We start from the raw sequence: 18,462 nt of genomic DNA, 5'->3' as shown, positions 1-18,462 counted from the left end.
TTTATTTTGAGGTGTTGATCAATTTAGAATATTACTGAATATGTTATCGCTTAAAGCTAATTGATTAGAAAAGCAGAAGAGAAAACAACCACGTGCCGCCGGTGGGATCCGAACCCACGACCTCCGAATTACGCGTCCGGTGCTCTACCTCTGAGCTACGGCGACTTTTTTTTTCTTTATTGCCTTCAAAGGCGTGGGAACGGCTGTCAAACCTGCTTTCGGTGGTATTTATGTTTACAAGTAACCTAACCTTGAGAGTGTTCATCAGCGCCACCCACGTTCATAAGCGGCGGACGTAGAACGTCCTGAGTTACCGCAGGTGTGACGTAGAACGTCATCGAACGGAGAGGGTGGAAGCTGCGTGAGAACCCTCTTATGCTTCCTATGGCGTCAAGGCTGCCAGAACCGAGGCCCTCGCTAAGCAATTAAGCAAACACCTACGGTAACTCAGGACGTTCTACGTCCGCCGCTTATGAACGTGGGTGGCGCTGATGAACACTCTCAAGGTTAGGTTACTTGTAAACATAAATACCACCGAAAGCAGAAGGTTTGACAGCCGTCGCCGTAGCTCAGAGGTAGAGCACCGGACGCGTAATTCGGAGGTCGTGGGTTCGGATCCCACCGGCGGCACGTGGTTTTTTCTTCTGCTTTTCTAATCAATTAGCTTCAAGCGATAACATATTCAGTAATATTCTAAATTGATCAACACCACAAAATAAATAAATTATTAAAAAAAAAACTCCCCTGTGCCCCTTGGTTTCTGTGGCTGTTGGCTTCTCTCATATTTATAACGAGCCCCCCATTCCACTCCCTTCCCTTGTTTGCTTAATTGCTTAGCGAGGGCCTCGGTTCTGGCAGCCTTGACGCCATAGGAAGCATAAGAGGGTTTTCACGCAGCTTCCACCCTCTCCGTTCGATGACGTTCTTCGTCACACCTGCGGTAACTCAGGACGTTCTACGTCCGCCGCTTATGAACGTGGGTGGCGCTGATGAACACTCTCAAGGTTAGGTTACTTGTGAACATAAATACCACCGAAAGCAGAAGGTTTGACAGCCGTCGCCGTAGCTCAGAGGTAGAGCACCGGACGCGTAATTCGGAAGTCGTGGGTTCGGATCCCACCGGCGGCACGTGGTTGTTTTTTCTTCTGCTTTTCTAATCAATTAGCTTCAAGCGATAACATATTCAGTAATATTCTAAATTGATCAACACCACAAAATAAATAAATGAATTTAAAAAAAAACTCCCCTGTGCCCCTTGGTTTCTGTGGCTGTTGGCTTCTCTCATATTTATAACGAGCCCCTCATTCACCTTCCCTTGTTTGCTTAGACACTCTGAATGGCATACAATGGCAGACGATTTTTGAATGGCAGAGAACAAGAAAGAGCTTTGGCGTCGTAGTGTTTTCGGCTGGAGTAATAGATGACACATATGTATACGATAGGCGTAGGGTCCAGCGAGCGAGGCGGCCTAGCTGCTGAATCTTTCAAGGACATACAACACAGGGAATGGTAGTGCGTGACGATGTCGGAAGGGCATTCATAAAAGTGGTAAGGTTTAATGTAGTTAAACCGAGTGCACGTCCGAAAGCAAGGAACACTTACGCCCCGCCTTAAGTGCTTTAGTAGGTTAATGCCCATACATGCAGAATTGGTCATTCGACAATGCACCACGAATATCCGCCAGACGTCCCGTTTAGATACGTCCGCGGCACAGATTGAATGTTCAAGAGACGTCGCCGGATGTCTTTTCTAGGCAATAATCCAGGTTCATCTTTTGTGAACCAAAGGATGTCTAGAGAATATCAGCTTTTGGACGTCCGCCGTCAGCGAACCAGTGAATGTCTCGCGGATTCACGATTTCCGGACTACGATTTTGTCCCGCATGAGCGCGGTCATCCCAAAGCTTTTTTTTTTTCTCTGATAATTGTTATGAGCACATGTGCAATGTCCAGTTTCTTAAGCATAATGTATATTTTGTAAGGATAAATATCTATCTCAATAATAACTATTTTTCTTTTGGTTTTTGAGAAAGGGAAATGGCGCAGTATCTGTCTCAGTGGTCTATATATATCCGGCGGACATCCGATTTAGATCCGAACGGATTCACCAGGGTGGAAATTTGGGCAAGTCGGTACTGATCCATGACATAAGAGTAGCGCAAAGCCAGGACAACGGACAAAAAGGGAGAGGACACACACCAACAACACAGGCGCTAACTTCCGACTGACGAAGAAAGCCAAAACCAAAAAAGCGAACAGAACCTGAGCAAAAGTAGCGCATGCGCTCACCTAAGAGAAAAAATCGAGAAAAGGTGCGATAAAAAATTGGAGATCACGGATGTTTTTAACCCAGAAGGCCAGCTCTCGTTTAGACAAGGAAATGGTCGGAGTACTAAAGCAGTTATCTTGTAATGCAGCAATCTGTGCAGCTTCCACAATTTCGCGAGTTAGCCTATCTCTCCTCTAAGCAACGACTGAGCATTTATCCAAAAAAGGCACGCACTTGCAATCTTTGCAGTGCAGTGCATATACCGGCAGCAATCTAGCTTTGCACTGCAAAAATTGCGAGTGCGTGCCTTTTTTGGATAAATGCTCAGTCTTTGCTAGAGTAGAGATGAGCTAACTCGCGAAATTGTGGAAGCTGCACAGATTGCTGCATTACAAGATAACTGCGTTAGCACTCCGTCCATTTCCTTGTCTAAACAAGAGCTGGCCTTCTTGGGTTCAAAACATCCGTGATCTCCCATTTTTTACTGCATTTTTTATCGCACCTCTTTTCGATTTTTTCTCTTAGGTCAGCGCATGCGCTACTTTTGCTCAGGTTTCGTTCGCTTGGTTGGTTTTGGCTTTCTTCGTCAGTCGGAAGTTAGCGCCTGTGTTGTTGGTGTGTGTTCTCTCCCCTTTTGTCCGTCGTACAGGTTTTCGCTACTCTTATGTCATAGATCCGAACGTCCAGGACCAGCACAGGACGGCCAGGGGACAAACACAGGACGTTGACTTTCGGGCATCACCAACTTCTATTTATTTTGACACAAGAGGCGTCCTACGGAAGTCCGCACACGGCTCTCTGATATATATCCTACGAGCAACGTACTCCGGACGTCCACACTGGGTGTCTTTTCAACGAGATTTGAGGCACCATCAGTAGATGCTTCAAGTCGGTTTTTGATAATGCAATCAGTACGCTGTTTAAATCAGTGCCAGACCTATCCCTGTACGTAATAAATTACTAGCATCGACAGGGACTGTGCCTCACCTTCGCGATCACCCCGTACTTAAATCCAGCTGACTTTCAGCATTTTACGCGGCACAAGGTGGGTCAGGCAGAGTTATATCAGCAATTTTTATGCTCCATTATACCGCATGAAACGCCGGTCCTGTCGAAGACGGCGTCGTGCTCTAAGTTCTTCTCGCTCTGCAGACCTTCGGACGCTTCATCGGCTGGTTTTCGGTTCCGTCAGCTTTAAGGAAGGAAAAATCGGAAATCGACGCATATGCATGCGTGCAGCATGCGCACAAGAGGTGTAGTACATGTCAACGAATACCCAAGTGAAACTGGCCGACGGCCGACCATTGGTAAGCATTTGGACAGTGCTCGGCAACCAGTATCCTCGGCCAACCAATGGCGGCCCCAAGTCGGGCCGTGGTTGGATGCCAATAGCACTGGCTAATAGTTGGCCAAAAACGTTCAGCCAGCGACCGGCGAACGATAGGGAATTAGTCGGCACCCAATGCTCGAGCAACCACACGGGGACCATCGTAGGGTCATGGTTGGCTACCCACTGGCTTGGCCAGTGACATTCATCCAGCTGCAAGACGCACGCGCAGTAGGCGCGTGGAAATTGGGGACGAGTCGCTCGATCGACGTACGTTTCATATTATCCCAATCTTTTTTTAGGTATACACTGCGCGCATGACTGCAAGCATGGTGAGCCTAATTTATCAATCGGTGAAATGTAATGTATAAGCAATATGCAGGTGCAATGCTGCGGCATCAATTTCGTTAAATGTTGGGCATTTAATTGTCGGACGAGTGCAGTTGTGTCGAGAGGTAGAAAGAAAAGTCCCGTTATTCTAATATTAAACGAAACCGAAACTCAAAAGTTTCGGTTTCGATGTTTGAGTACAACTAGTAAGTAATTTTTTCTATGTGGACGTAGTGAAACAAGTAAATTTTGATTGCACAATTTGAGAACAAAGAATAAAATAACACATTTATTTTGTTTTTCTGTTCTTTACGAACATATTTCTGACACCACATCTACGAAAGAGCGGTGTCAGTCACAACGACTGAATCTGCGCCGCGATACTCTTCCCGCGCTTTTCAGCTCTCGTGCTGTCGTCTTTTGTCGCGTCTATAGTTCCATATTACGCTGTAGCGGCGTAGCCCACGAAACACAGAACGTCTTAGAAACGTCCTGAAACAGCTCGAAATGGCTTCACATGTCTTGCGCTAGAATGAAACGTCTCATATACGTCGACGGCAAGATGTCTTTTGGAAACTTCTTTAAGACGTCCGTTTAATTAAGACGTCGGCGCTTTCTGAAACGTCTAACTTAAGACTATGTTACGAAGACGGGCCAATACGTTCAGGGGATTGGCAGAAAGCTGCCACCATAGATTAAACATGATATAGATCATGGCAAGCGTTTTTAAGCTTCACGTTTTATTCCAAACCATGAATGAAACATGCAAGTGTGGCACATAAACTGTTAGATTTCAGTGCCCTACACCGATATTTTCACCTTTTTAAGAGCAGGCGCACCGGTGCAAAGTCCGCGCTTTGTGCTCAAACTCTGACAGCGCATTTTGTCATACGCAGTCCGAAATCACGTTTATCAGAGTCCACATCGAGTACAACTAGCCCACCACTTGTAAAGCTGCACTAAAGTTACGCGAATCATATGAAATTTGTTTCCTGTGGCGAGCGCCTCTTCATTCGGCCTCGGCTGGCCACGAGCAAGGAATGCTGCCGTCGCGCCATCGCCGCTATCGCCGCTTCCTTCCATGCTGTCTTCGCCATGTTGGAGCAGTCTGCTCGCGGTACTCGCGGCTCGCGCGCATTCTTCCCTCGCCACGGCCGGTCCAAGGTAGATGTACTATGGTAGCGTCGGCTGCATAGAAGCCCATACCTTCAAAACATGGCGGTTCATGGTGCGCAGCCAGCGCCGTCTTCGAAATGCGTGGACAACTAAAAAGTGACGTCATAATTAAAACAAAAACGCAACGTTAAAGTCACGTGTTTTCGTGACGTCATATTTGTGACGTCAGCGCACGTGCTGCTTGGCGGTAAAAATAAACTGCTGAACGCCGCGACGCTTCAGCGCGACACCCGACACGAGAACGAAGAAAGAAGACACGACGAGTGCCGACCACCAACGCTATTTTTAGGTAGTCAGTTCTCGTTGTGCCTCTTTCCATCGTCCTCGCCTCAGGTGTCACGCTGAATGTCGCAGGTGTAGCGCTGAAGCGATGAAATGTGACGCCACCAGACAGGTTATCGCTCGCACATCGTGCAACCGCACACCTCTTTTTTGCGTACAGGGGCCCCATGGCCACAGACGATGCCCTTTTGGGGCAAAAGCGACAGAACCGCACCCAACCGAACGAAACTACACAGAAGCGCTGGCAAAAGGGAAAAGCGGAAACTGTACACGAACGATGCACACCAAGAACTCGAGCAACAAGCAACGATCTTTCCTCCATGAGCAACGAGGAAAAAGTAGGGCTAGCAGAATGGTCAAAAGATATGACAAGGGTATAGGCAACATGCAATAGACAGGCGGCGCCGCTGTCGCGCTGCTTACAGCGCCGCCACCATATGTTTTTTTGGTACTGGGTAGGCGGTCGTTCTTTGCGGCGTGCATGCCCAGTAGGAATTTGAAAATGTCGGTTGTTTTATATTGCGGATTCAAGCCTATTGATGCCATCGGTGTGTATTTTCGGCGACCGGAGCTCTAAAAAGGATGTCGCCTTTACGAGAGCAACCATGTTCACTCAGTAAAGGAAACGGACGGCGCTGAAATTTCGGCGAAGTGTCAGTCTCAGCGGGGCAAACACGTGTGCGACGTTCAACTTGTGCATGTACAGTGCATGTGTAAGCAACCGTCTCGCCGCTTTGCATTGGTAACTGATCTGGAAAATAGATTTTGAAAAACATAAAGGGACAAAGTTTAGATGCACGGGACCCGTGATTATGTGAATTTTTCCCGTAGCGTGCAATCGAAAGCACAGTAAACAGTGGTGGGTGTACAGAAAGAATTGCATCTATCGAGCCCAGACTGAACGTCCAAGCAACCACACAGTCAGCCTCTTTATGACTCCCGCGGTATCGAGGTGTTTACAGCTGAATTCAGGTTGTTAATAATGTTAGGGCAGTTTCATGTATGACCTTGCTTGTCGGGAGATAACCGGGATGCGTTTCAGTGGTACTGTTTTCACCACGGACAAAGTGTTTTGAACATATTTTTGTGTTGTCATTTGGGCTGCAGTTGAAGAAGTCTTCACCACTAAAATATAATGCAACCAAATTTGTATGACACAAAGCACTGCAAAATCAACTCACCCCTTAGGCAAAGCATGGAAATCTTCGCGAGACGGGCAAACACATAAGGGAACGACATACGGGAGTGGGACCTGAATTAATCACCTGCGACTCACCCCGCAAGGCGTGCTGCCTTTAATTCATGGTACCTCGACACGTACGCGCTAACGTTGAGCGCACGTACTTGAGTACTAGTATAGGACAAAACCGCGACCAAGAGCCCTGCTTTCGAACGCGACGAATCCTGATTTGAAGACCGTTGTTCTGACAGAACCAGAAAACGACTTCTCAACGCGGGAGCGCGACCGCAATTCGACGATACCAAGCAAGAGAACTACTAGCGGCGAATTTAATGAACGCTCAATATTATAGCTTCATTCAGCCGCTCCACATTTATACTTTTTTTTCTCCTCTTAGCTTCACGTGAATTATAACACCAGTGCAACTTCCTTGACACGACGCACTGCGACGATCCACTTCAGTCGCCGGGTTGACCCGTACGGCCTTGCAGGGAAACGAAACAGCTTCACGTCTCCGTTCCCTTCTCGGGTATGACAGTCCTTCACGCAACAGTATCTCCGGTTGGTTTTTTTCCCGAGTGCGACCGACATCCATGGCGTAGGATGGCCGAGGTAAAGCTTCCAGAAAATCCGCAAAGCTGCACAAACTCGCTGTTTGCGCCTTCCTCGGGAAGCGGAGCCGGTCGGGCCGCGCCGAGCTGCCTACTCAGTGCTTGTCTCTTCGGCCACGAGACGGCGCCACATGTACCTGCAAACTACACTGCAGGTTGCCTATGACATCAGAGCACCGTCAACCTTGGCATCGTCCCGCTGCCATTGCCGCTGCTCTGAGCGAACGCTGTCATAAAAATTTTTACAAAGCAAGCGCTATACTTTCTAACAAAATGCACACAACTAAAACATTTTAAAAAGGAATCACTGCAATTGTTTTCGAATGCTTTTGAAACACAAAATATGTCCTAATTATTTTCCTCTTCTAGTCGTGTTTGTCCACTCATTTCATTTTGGCGCTTTAGTTCCACCCCTAATTTGATGTCGCTAGCACTTGGTTCTGGACCGCATTCGGGCTCCGCACTGATCTCCACTAGGTGGCTGGATGCCGCATTCCCGCTTTCCGAGACGAGCGCGAGTGAAGCCACCGGAGGTTGGACCGCTTGTCCCGGAAGTCGGGTGTCTGCTGTGTATTTCAATGCAAACAGTCGTGTCTTTCGCCCTTTCGTTCTCAGTTTTTTGCGTTGTTTTCGTACGATGTCTGCTGTTATATGAAAGGAACAAGCAAGCTGAACGCGAGAAATGTGAGCATTGTGTGCAGAACCCTGTAATTTCTGCGAAAGCGAAGAAAACAGGCACGCAGGTCTCACCCTGCCTCGGCAAGGGGGTACGTGCATTAAACACTATGTTCTTGCCTGGTTCGTGTATTCCGAGCGTAAAGGAGAAGTAGTGGAATGACGATGAGGCTATGTCACCTTAAAACCGAATTTTCGTGCAGTAAAGAAAAGGCAAGCGCGAGAGGAACGACTGACAAGAAAGGCGAATGGTGCAGTGCGCGTGAGAAGCGCTGTTAGAAGTCAACTGCACTAAGCACCACGAATTAAAGACCATTCAGGCTTAACTTGCTACAACACGAAACAGTACATGACACGCTCCGTCGAAAAAGCAGTACCATACCTTTTGGAGGCGCTAATGTGAACCAACCGAACACCGTCGACACCTCACAAGATAGTAGCCTAGCCCTCGCTCCGGTTCGGTCTAAACTTAATTCGATAAAATGGTCGCTGCAAAGTAAGCTGCCTGGTGAATGTTTCAACCTATTCTTTCTTATATTTATCCCCCATTGATAGCATAACTTGGGCTTGAGCGTTGGAACAAGCATCGCAGTAAAGAGCACAGTTGGCGAAGCTAGGCAAACGAGACGACACCGAGCCGAGTAGACGAGGCTCCGTACTTGCTGTGCGTAGCGGCGTCCTGTCGTCTGCTAGTGTCGCCCCATTGAAATGCAATGGGCCCTTATTTTTGAAACGTCCTTCCCGAAGACTTCGCTGGTCTCCTCGCTCAGTTGGTGGCGCAAAAGGTAGGCATTGTCATGGAAAAAGACGAGAACGGCGAAAAGACGAAATGCTAAGTGGGAAAACAAAACTGGAACTGAAAAACCGTGCTGAGCTCCGATTTCATGCACTGCCAAAGGCTGACTTCCGGGACAAGGCCGCTTACTTCCGGTGGCTTCACTTTCGGGCGCCCGACCTTTGGTAGCATATACAGGAACTCTAGCCCGATGCGGCATCCAGCTCCCCTAGTGGAGATCAGTGGGGCTCCGGCTTCGCGACCTATTTCAATAGACCTTGGCCGGTCTCGAAAGCGGCGCGCGCCTTCGCCTGCCTTCGCGTCCTGAACGCCTCAGCTTGCTGCTTGGTGTCGCTCCGCTCGGTCGCGATACAGTCTACGTAAATTTAACTGTTTCAAGCAAAATATAAACCTTTTTGCAAGTTGTAAATGCTTAGCGTCACATAAAAGTATGAGGTGCAGTTTGTGATTATTTTTATGTTGTTGCTTTGTTTCTTTTGCATTTTTGGAATGTATAATACTTCGTCTGGCCGTTTGGCGTTGCGGTCGCTAGCGGTTCCTTGCTACGCGCGCGAAGTGGACGCTCCCAACGTTTTTTCGCCTCCTTTGTCAAGGTGGTAGTGCAACTTGGTTTTGGCCACCAACAACAGCAAAAAAAGAAGTTGACCACATGATCTCGTTAGCAGTGCCTGTAGAGGACGACTGGAAAGGTTACAAGGCAAGAATCCTTACAACTAAAAGTGAGCAGCATTTTATTTCATCTTTATAGTGATAGCATAGCATAAGGCTGTCTATGTCTTGTCTTTTGTAATGGACATATATTATTTCAGTACTAGAATTTTTATTTGTTGGTGTAAGGTTAGGAAGAATCTGTTCAGCAACAGTGCTCTTTTAAAGATGATGCAACATAACAGGACTCTTTGTATGAAGTCGCCACACACTGCACGAAGGTGCTTACGAAATATTGTTTATATGCAGTTGATAAAATTTGAAAACTTTATCACGGGTGCTCTGAAACTGTTTCTTGGCTCAGGCACATGGGAGTGCACCAAAGAGTGTCTTCCACATGTTCTTATAATGTCACATCTGGACTTAGAAGGCTCAGTTGTTGAAAAAAAACGCCAGAGAAAGCGAAAGACAGTGCTTCTTTCGGACAGTGAAAGTGATGACGACATCCTCGAGGTTCGGTCACCAAGCACTGTGATGAAAAGTTAGTGCTAGTTGCATTTCACTTTTTTATGACTTATTTGTTAATGTTCCCAACTGCCCTATTGCTGAATACATGATTTTTCTTCTGTGGGGCAGTTATTTTGTTTGGTTGCATGTAGGAGGGAAAGGATCTGGCATGAGCCAAGATGTCCAAGAACATATTCCCATCAGACGCAACTCTTCAGAGCAAGTCCACATTCGAGATATAACACTGCTTTGTGCTGCCATATTTTTATGTGAAAGTAATTAGGCATTACCATATTGTTTAGTCTATATTGACCTAAAACTGCTTCATTGAATCAAACATCGAAGAACATACTGCAACAAAGTATGTCTGAAAACCTTATAGATGGCTTCGTGTGTGCACGGGAAAGACCAGTTCAAAGGATGCATTCTAAGTCACCTATGACAATCAACAGGCCCATGAAACAGCTTCCAGGAATGTCTGGCCTAGAAGAGATTTGCAAAACATGGTGGTGGTATGGAGTTATCACTATATATTTTACTATTTCATTTTGTCTAGTTCATTTCAAGCTGGCTGTACGCCATTTAGTAATGATTTGCATTACTGTCCGTAACCAACTAATTTCTCTTTTGCTTACAAGAGTTTTAGATTCAACAATGTATTGTGCTTACGACTGAAACATCTACATCGAAAAATTGTATGTTTCTGCAATGAAATTGCAGGTCTTCTGGACAAAGCCACCACATCCTATTGGGGTCAGGATAGCAGTACTGACGGTGAGGTGGGTGTGATATCTGCTGCGTTTTTTAACCTTGTCTTTTAATTTTTATTATTTATTGTGTGAGTCGAATAACATTGAAAATTCTGAATACCATTTAAACTTCATTGCACCTTCGTTGCAATGACCAAAGGTCATGGAGGCTACAGTGCCTACTCAAAATGTACAGTTTAGGGCACATACTTGGATGGTAGGGTTGTATTCATTGACTTGGAGGCTCCCCTAAAAACAAACAAGTTTCAGGCAGCAGCATGATCCTGAGTACCACAAAGGAGAGTCCATTCTGTTGAGTTTTCCAATTGACAGTGTAAATGACCTGCCATTAGATTATATGCATCGTGTGCTACTTGGCGTTGTCAAAAAAATGCGTTTGTTGTGGATACCTGGGCCTTCAAGTGTTCGTCTAGGGCCTCTAGATCGGCGCACCTTTGATGAAAAGAGCAGGCTGCTCACTCCTCACATCCCCAGGGAGTTTTGTTGCAAGCCTCGAGGGCTTGAAGAGGTAAACCGCTGGAAGGCAGTTGAATTCCGGCTTTTTCTTTTGTACACTGGCCCTTTGCTCATGAAATCGTTTGTCAGATCGGCTGTACAAGAACTTTTTGGTCCTCCAAGCATCTTTATTCTTGCTAACAAGGAGTTGTGTCAACAACATGCTAGTTACTCTGCTGAGCTCCTCAGATACTTTGTTCCTAGCTTCTGCAATTTGTATGGGGATGCGAATGCTTCGTACAATGTACACTGTATAACACACCTTGCTTCTGGTGTTCAGAGGCATGGGGAGCTAGACTAATTCAGTTCCTTCCTCTTCGAGAACAGTGAGCAGGTTCCTAAGAGGCAGCTGCACAAGCACAGGAAGCCTTTAGAGCAGCTGCTCAACAGGATGACAGACGCACAAACACAGTCATACTGACATTGGCAGCCATCTGACAAAAAACATGTGGAGTTGACCTATCCTCACTCTGGAGGGATGTTGCTGCCGGAATGCTGTCCTCCCGAATATCAAAGGCTCACCTTTGAAGGCTTCACAATAACCCTGTCTGAAAGGGTGAAAGGGACAACTGTTTTTCACAAGGTGGCCATGTCATTCTGGCGAGAAACACAACTCAAATAAGGCCTGCAAAAGTGGCGAAAGTTTCTAAACAAGGCACATTTTTACTCAGTACCGTTTGAGTCCTCCCAACTGGGCATCTGCATTGTGTGGGTACTTTCTGAACCAAAGCCATGGCCTCTGCACAAATTGCAGAAAATGGTGAGGCTGCCTTTGGGTGAAAAGTTCTTGGTCTTGCCAGAACTTCACACTATGTGATGTGTTTCTGCTTTGTGAACTTTTGTAAACAGCGTATGAAGACAAGTTATAGATCATATCTGTTAAGGTGAGTGTACATTTTGATACAGGTCGTGTGTCTGGAGCGTCACCTTTCTTCAGGCTGCCAATATGTGTGCTTCGCTAAGTGCGAGAACTCTCAATGCTAGGCAGAAAAAGTCTACCGGAAACTGCCACTGTTTCTGGCAGCTTTTTCGGGGATCATTCGACCTTCGGATAATTTGGACACATTTTTGGTTCCATCAGGTCTGCATTATTAACATTTAACTGTATGAAACAGTGGCAGAAGTACGAAATAAAAGGGCAAAAAAAAGTCATAGCTGTCACTTGATGATTTCCATTAGGGTTTTTCTTCTATGTGCATTTGTGGTATGTTTTTGTTATTTTGCTGAAAAAACGTTACATACTTTAGGTGTAAGCATTATCGCAGCTGCAAGCTACTTGGATGCTGGCATGACATAGAAAATATTAAATATGTGACTGCTGGCATATCCATGCGAGGTATGCATTTCATTTCAGCCATCTATCTGGTTACTCCATTTCCCCAGTACCTACGATACTTATAAATACCATTACATATTAGCTTTCTTGTGTTAACTTGGCTGTTAAAACCTTGCTGCAAGAGTACCAGTAAAAATACTCTTGGCACCTCTTGCCTTCTGTTTTTCAGATATGGTGTACATCATTGGCGAGTTCTTGCAACAAGGCCAGGTTGAGGTTGTGCCATCTGTATGGGTAGAAGATGAAAAATCAGAAGATAGAGAAATGCACAGAATATAGCCAACCGCTCCATATAGCTTTTATAGATTATGACAAAGCATTTGACTTGGTCAAAACCTTAGCAGTCATTGCGGAATGAAGGTTTAGAAAAGCAATAGAATGCATCATTAATGGCTGGACTGCTACCAGAGTCCTCCGTAACTCAAGAATAAAATTCCAGTAATGAAAGATGTCAAGCAGGGAGACATGATGTCGCCAAAGGTATTCAGCGCCTGTTAACAGGAGGTATTGAAAGGCTTGGATTGGGAACAGTTGGCGATAGTAGTTAATGGAGAATACCTTAGTAATCTGAGATTCGGTGATGACATTGCCTTTCTAAGTCACCCAGGAGATGAGGTGTAAAGCTTGATCAGTGAGTTAGGCAGAGCACAACGGTGGGTATAAAAATTAATATGCAAAAATCAGTGATGTTCAGTATAGGAAGGAAACAGCAGTTTACAAATAGTAGCAAGGTGATGGAAGTGGCTAGTATGTAATATGCCTACTTAGGGCAGGTAGTGAACGCACACTGAAATCACGTGAGTGCAACAACTATGCCACAAGCCATGGAAAGCAAAATGTTAGGTGTAACGTTGAGACAAGAAGAGGGCAGAGTGGGTCGGGGAACAAACATGGTTTAATGACATCATAGCCGAAATCATAGTCGGAACCGAAAACACACTCGAAACCAAAACTAGTTCGGCAAGCGCAGCGCCATCACGGTATGCATCACTCCCCCCCCCTTCTTTATTACCCGACCTCCTGGTTCCTGTTTGTCTCCAGCAGTTTCGGTTTTCTCGCCCGCGTCGCTTGCCTGCTGCCTCGGTGTGCTTGCATTTCTTGGTTCGGTTAGGCCTAAGACTCAGAGCCTTTGTTCGGTGTTGCATGTGACGTATCGTCACAAAGTCAGTATCTGATGGCAGTGCAGAAACAACAGCACAGTGCGCTTCTGCTGGGAAAAAAGATTGAAATCATCAGTGACTTTGAGAGTGGCCGCTTCACTAAAATGGCGCTTGCGACGAAGTACGCTGTCCCAAAGAGCAGCCTGACGAGAATCCTCCAAGACAAGGACAAGCTGCGGGGGGAGGCTTTCGAAACGTCACGCTTTGGTCCCCAGCGAAAAAGGCTACGAGTGGCTAACCATGAAGATCTGGAGAAGTGCCTCGTGCTTTGGCTACAGAGGGCCTGCAGCGAAAATATCCCCATCGGCGAACCACTCATTCGTGCGAAAGCAGAAGGATTCGTTCTTCAGCTCGGCATTGAGGGCTTTTCGTGCAGCGAAGGGTGGCTCACTAGGCTTAAAGACAGGTTTAAAGACAGGAATGGTCTAGTGTTCTGTGCCATTTCAGGGGAAGCTGCCGCTGCCAACACGGCGGCATGTGGAGACTGGCGAGCAAAACGGCTCCCTGAAATTCTAAAGGAATACGATCCTGAAAACGTCCACAATGCAGATGAGACTGCATTATTTTTCAAGTTGCTGCCTTCAAAATCCCTCTCATTCAAAGGACAACAGTGCACCGGGGGGAAGCTGAGTAAGGATAGATTGACCGTCCTCATCGGTACGAACATGACTGGAAGCAACAAACTGAAGCCGCCTGTGATTGGAAAATCCAAGCATCCTCGCTGCTTTAAAAATGTTGTGACCTTGCCCGTTTCCTACCAGGCCAACGGCAAGGCAAGGATGACGCAGGCGATCTTCTGAGAATGGATTTGTCGTGAGGATGCATGCTGCTCGCGAAAGAAGAGGAAAGTTTTATTCCTTGTGGATAACTGCCCTCGACATGGAACTGTGCCGGGGCTGAAGTCCATCACATTGGAATTTCTGCCAGCAAGCACCACAGCACTGCTGCAGCCTATGGACCAGGGTGTGATCCAAGCGCTCAAGTCGCACTTCCGCAAAAACCTGCTTCGGAGGATGGTGTTTTGTATTGACCAAGGCAAGGAATATAAGGTGGATGTCCTGCGTGCCATTTACTTTCTTGGTGATGCTTGGCAGCAGGTTAGCGCAACGACCATTGCCAGCTGCTTTAGACATGCTGGGTTTGCCTCAACGACAGAAAAACCCTGCACACAGGATGACCCTGATGCCTACGATGCAGCTGAAGAAAATCTGCTGTTGGAAAATTGTGCTTCGATGGGCATCCAATTTGATCAGTACGTCCAGATTGACAGCGACGTGGCAACATGCCCACAAAATACCGTGGAGAGCATTTTATTTATTTATTTATTTATTTCAGGTTCCTTCATGGCCCTTGGAGGGCATTAGAGAAGGCAGTGGGCGGTTACAAATACGTACAGAATATATACACAACGGGTTATTTAAAACAATAGCTAACGCGCGTATTTAGCAGCATCATTACACAAGATTTCGAAGTGAAGAGAATACAAGTAAACAATATTGCAAAAAAGTATGAAGCACGAAAAAACTTTAGGTTTGAGAAACAAAAGTATACAAAGTAGTGTTAAGGCATAAGGCCATTTAGAAATACTCATAACACAAGCTATAATACAAAGCAATGACAACACAGTTAGCAACAGTAAGCGGCAAAAATAACGAAAATGCATGTTTAAAATTGGCGAAATCGCTGTATACAGGATAGCAACGTGAAAATAAATAAAATGACCATTTTATCTAATCTACTACAAAATGATCCCGCAACCATTTTTTAAATTCCTCAATGTTGTTAGTAGTAAGTAAGGCTGCAGGTAGGTGGTTCCACTCCGATGCCGTCCTGGGAATGAAAGATGCCAAGCAAGCAGTAGTGCGGCAAAGTGGGATGCCGACCTTGTGCGGATGATCAACGCGTGATGAAATGTATGTAGGTGGAATGAACAGTGCTCTTTTTAGGTATTCGTTCGTGTGAAAAATTTGAAAGAAAAGGCTCAGTCGTGACACTTTTCTGCGCGTCTCAAGGGGTGGTAATGACAATGCATTTTTCATGAGTGTCATGCTGCACCCCCCGAAGAAAGCGAAAACAAGGAGGAGCTTGAAAATGAGAACATCGACTCAGACTCTGTGGTGACACCTGTGCAGGCGGAATCGGCAGTGCAAATGCTGAAGAGTTTCTTCCAGTGAGAAGAAGGCTCTGGAGAAAGAGAAGAAGGCTCCGAACTGTTTCTCCGCAGCCTCTCTAGTATGGGTCACACCATTAAAAAAAAGTGGCTGTGAGAGCTAAAGCAAGTATAAAGTCATTTTTCAGTAGCCATTAAATGGCAGTTCCCACTATCCTACCAGCAGAAGAGTAAGTAATCTACTGGCTTTATTTTTTTAATATTCCTGTATACTATTAGGGAAAAAAACATCCACTGTTTACGTTGTGCACTAAAGTTTTGTGCCTACTGTGTACTGTTATACTCCTTATTACCCAAATTTCGGGATCCACTTCTGTGGAGACCACTAACTGCGTGCCCGCCTGTCGTGTTGGTACAGCGGAAGCTCACTGCATAATGCTGAACCCATTCTCTCTGTAAACGAAACTCCTGATAAACGCAACATATTTTTCTGATCCCTTGAGGTTCCATTTAACGAGAGTACACCATACTTCACAACAATCAGAAATGCTTTCAACTGCAAATTACTGCCTTTATTAAAACCCAGCTCTGAAAGTGCATTTCGATCTCCACCGGCAGTATCCACAAAACATTGATGAACATCAATGAGCAGTGAAATAAAGCGATTAAGGGGGGAGGTGGGGATAAGAGCTAACTTCTTGTTCCTTGACTTAGAGCAATGAAATTTGGTAGCCACACTCAAAAGTGTCTTAAAAGAAATATGGAGTTTCATTATGGTGCCTTGAATAGTTTTCAAGTTACAAAGTGTTACATGTGTTCTGCTTGTGGAAAACCTGGCACTATAACGAAACATGCCTGGGAGCTTCCTTCAGTTTTAATGTTTGCTCAAGAGAGCCCTACAGGGTACAACAGTTTCAATTTTTTTAAACCTTTTATTTTTTTTACACAGAACATCATGTTTACCTTCACTAACTGTGTCACAAATTAGCTGTAGAAAAAAAAACTAAGCTCTCAACGAGATATTGAAGATTGTCATACCCTCAAGCACACTGGTGACGCCTGTGCAGGGAATACATTAAAACAAACAGGCTCAAAACTGGTCCAGGCATTCCCACGCTACCCTCTACACAGGCAAAGCAGAATGCCCCAAACACACTTTCGAGAAAATGTCTCTCAAAGTTTTCGGAGCAGTTCACAATTCTCAAAATGCACCAGGACTGTAGTTTTCAATGTCTTTGGTTACAGGTGACTTTTGGGGTCACTGCCCTTTGATTTCTTGCACACGAGATGATTTTTGGCTCGCTGATGGTCCTTTCCTGCAGAACTCCGAAGGACAAGCGCACCAGGTTTTACGCTCAGTATAAGCTTGCAAGTTGCCTGCATTGTACCTTGCAACTGCCTTGTATACTGCTGCTTCGATATTAATGTCCAAATCACTGAAAGAAAGCTTTCGGCAGCGTTCTGCATGTTGTTGCCACTACACCGAGCCAGTAACTGAGGATCGGACAAGCGTTGGTACACTGGTAGCAGCGCTTGCACAACTCTGCTTGGGAGATCGTACTTGTGTGGAGGTTGTGGCTTGCCTTCTGCCTCAGCTGCACGGTGCCTGCACCAGCTGCAGGCACCAGGTGGGCACAGATCGTGATGGGGCTCAGCATCTGTGGATAATGGTCAGATTTCTAATGGAATCTACTACATTTGTCAATTCTAAGCTTTTCAGGTGAAGCTGCATATAGGGCTCTTTCGTATCAGCTATGGTGGCATTGAAAACTTTTTTCTTTTTAGTAGCATGGGACCCAGTCAGTACTAAAAGTAGTGTGATGATGCATTGGTGCTCTGTATTGACATACTATGTGCGAACTAGCCACAGCACAAAACAGTCAGTCCCCCTAAACAGTTTTTTTAAATCCGCGAACCATTGCTTAGCAGATTTCAAACCAGCATTGAAAGTTAGCATAGCAACTGGTAATGTTCTATTCGGAACGACTTTTTCAATTAATACCAACTGATTTTTTTGCCAACAGTGTTGGCATCCAAAACCTGGAGACCCTAACAAGCACAGACCTGAAGCAAGCCTGGGGCAAGCTTAAGGCGACTCCCATGTACCAAGCACGGGAGCCGCAAGAACTGTGCCATGTGCAGGCTGTCCAAAGACTGTGCCTTTCAAATGAACAGCGAGATGGAATAAGGCGCAGACTGATAGCAGGCCTGCCACAGAGTGCATTGGCACTACACTTCAATGGCAGACAACAAGAGAAAGCTCCAAAGTTCAGAATGCAACTTTCCAGGAGCAGGTTTTGCTGATTCACATGATGGAACAAAATATCAGCCTCTATACGGAAATGCTGTTCCACGATGTGGCACTCAGCAGTGGACTGCAGAACACCTAACAGAGGCTGAAAGGCAATTTTACCAGAAACATGTGGTGGTGTCACACAAAGAAGCATTACAGATTAGTGTCCAAACAAGGTGCCGAACTAACACCCAGTGGCACCAGGAGCGAAAATAAGAATAACTGGCAGAAAGTGCCATTCTTACTTTACGTTCATTCCCAAGGACAACAACAGATGGGAGATGAAAGTTTCCAAGATGATGACAGAGCTTCCGGGGCAATAGTGCCACCAAGTATGGCAAAGCCTCAGAGTCAAAAGCCGTTGAGGCTTATTCGTGCTCATCAAGCAGCACTGCCGAAAGAATGGGCTTCATTGTGCATCCAAGTGTGCCATGGCTTGGCTATAGCCCAGATGACATTATATTCTAGAAGGGAAGAACCAGTCATCTTACTCGAGAA

At 45.9% G+C, this 18,462-nt stretch overlaps 1 protein-coding gene and 1 pseudogene across 3 annotated transcripts in view; one reads left to right on the top strand and one right to left on the bottom strand.

The window, feature by feature from the left end:
- The window catches only part of LOC149360058 (uncharacterized), a 181,448-nt gene that overhangs the window by 31,568 nt on the left and 131,418 nt on the right, over window positions 1-18,462 (bottom strand). The window contains exon 3 of one of the 3 annotated variants that reach the window (XM_089572159.1): window positions 12,550-12,627. The exons of 1 other annotated variant lie outside the window; for it this stretch is intronic. In XM_089572159.1, the coding sequence (XP_089428285.1) occupies window positions 12,550-12,627 (78 nt within the window). Of the gene's footprint in view, window positions 1-12,549; window positions 12,628-14,522; window positions 17,330-18,462 lie in introns of those variants that run through there. One more of the 3 variants, XM_089572157.1, reaches the window with a different exon arrangement.
- On the top strand, window positions 3,913-11,366 carry LOC149360069 (uncharacterized; annotated as a pseudogene).

This window comes from Amblyomma mixtum, chromosome 2, assembly GCF_055824585.1.
Source record: "Amblyomma mixtum isolate Tamu chromosome 2, ASM5582458v1, whole genome shotgun sequence".
Classification (NCBI taxonomy): Eukaryota; Metazoa; Arthropoda; class Arachnida; order Ixodida; family Ixodidae; genus Amblyomma; species Amblyomma mixtum.
This window is presented reverse-complemented; position numbering and strand designations above follow the sequence as displayed.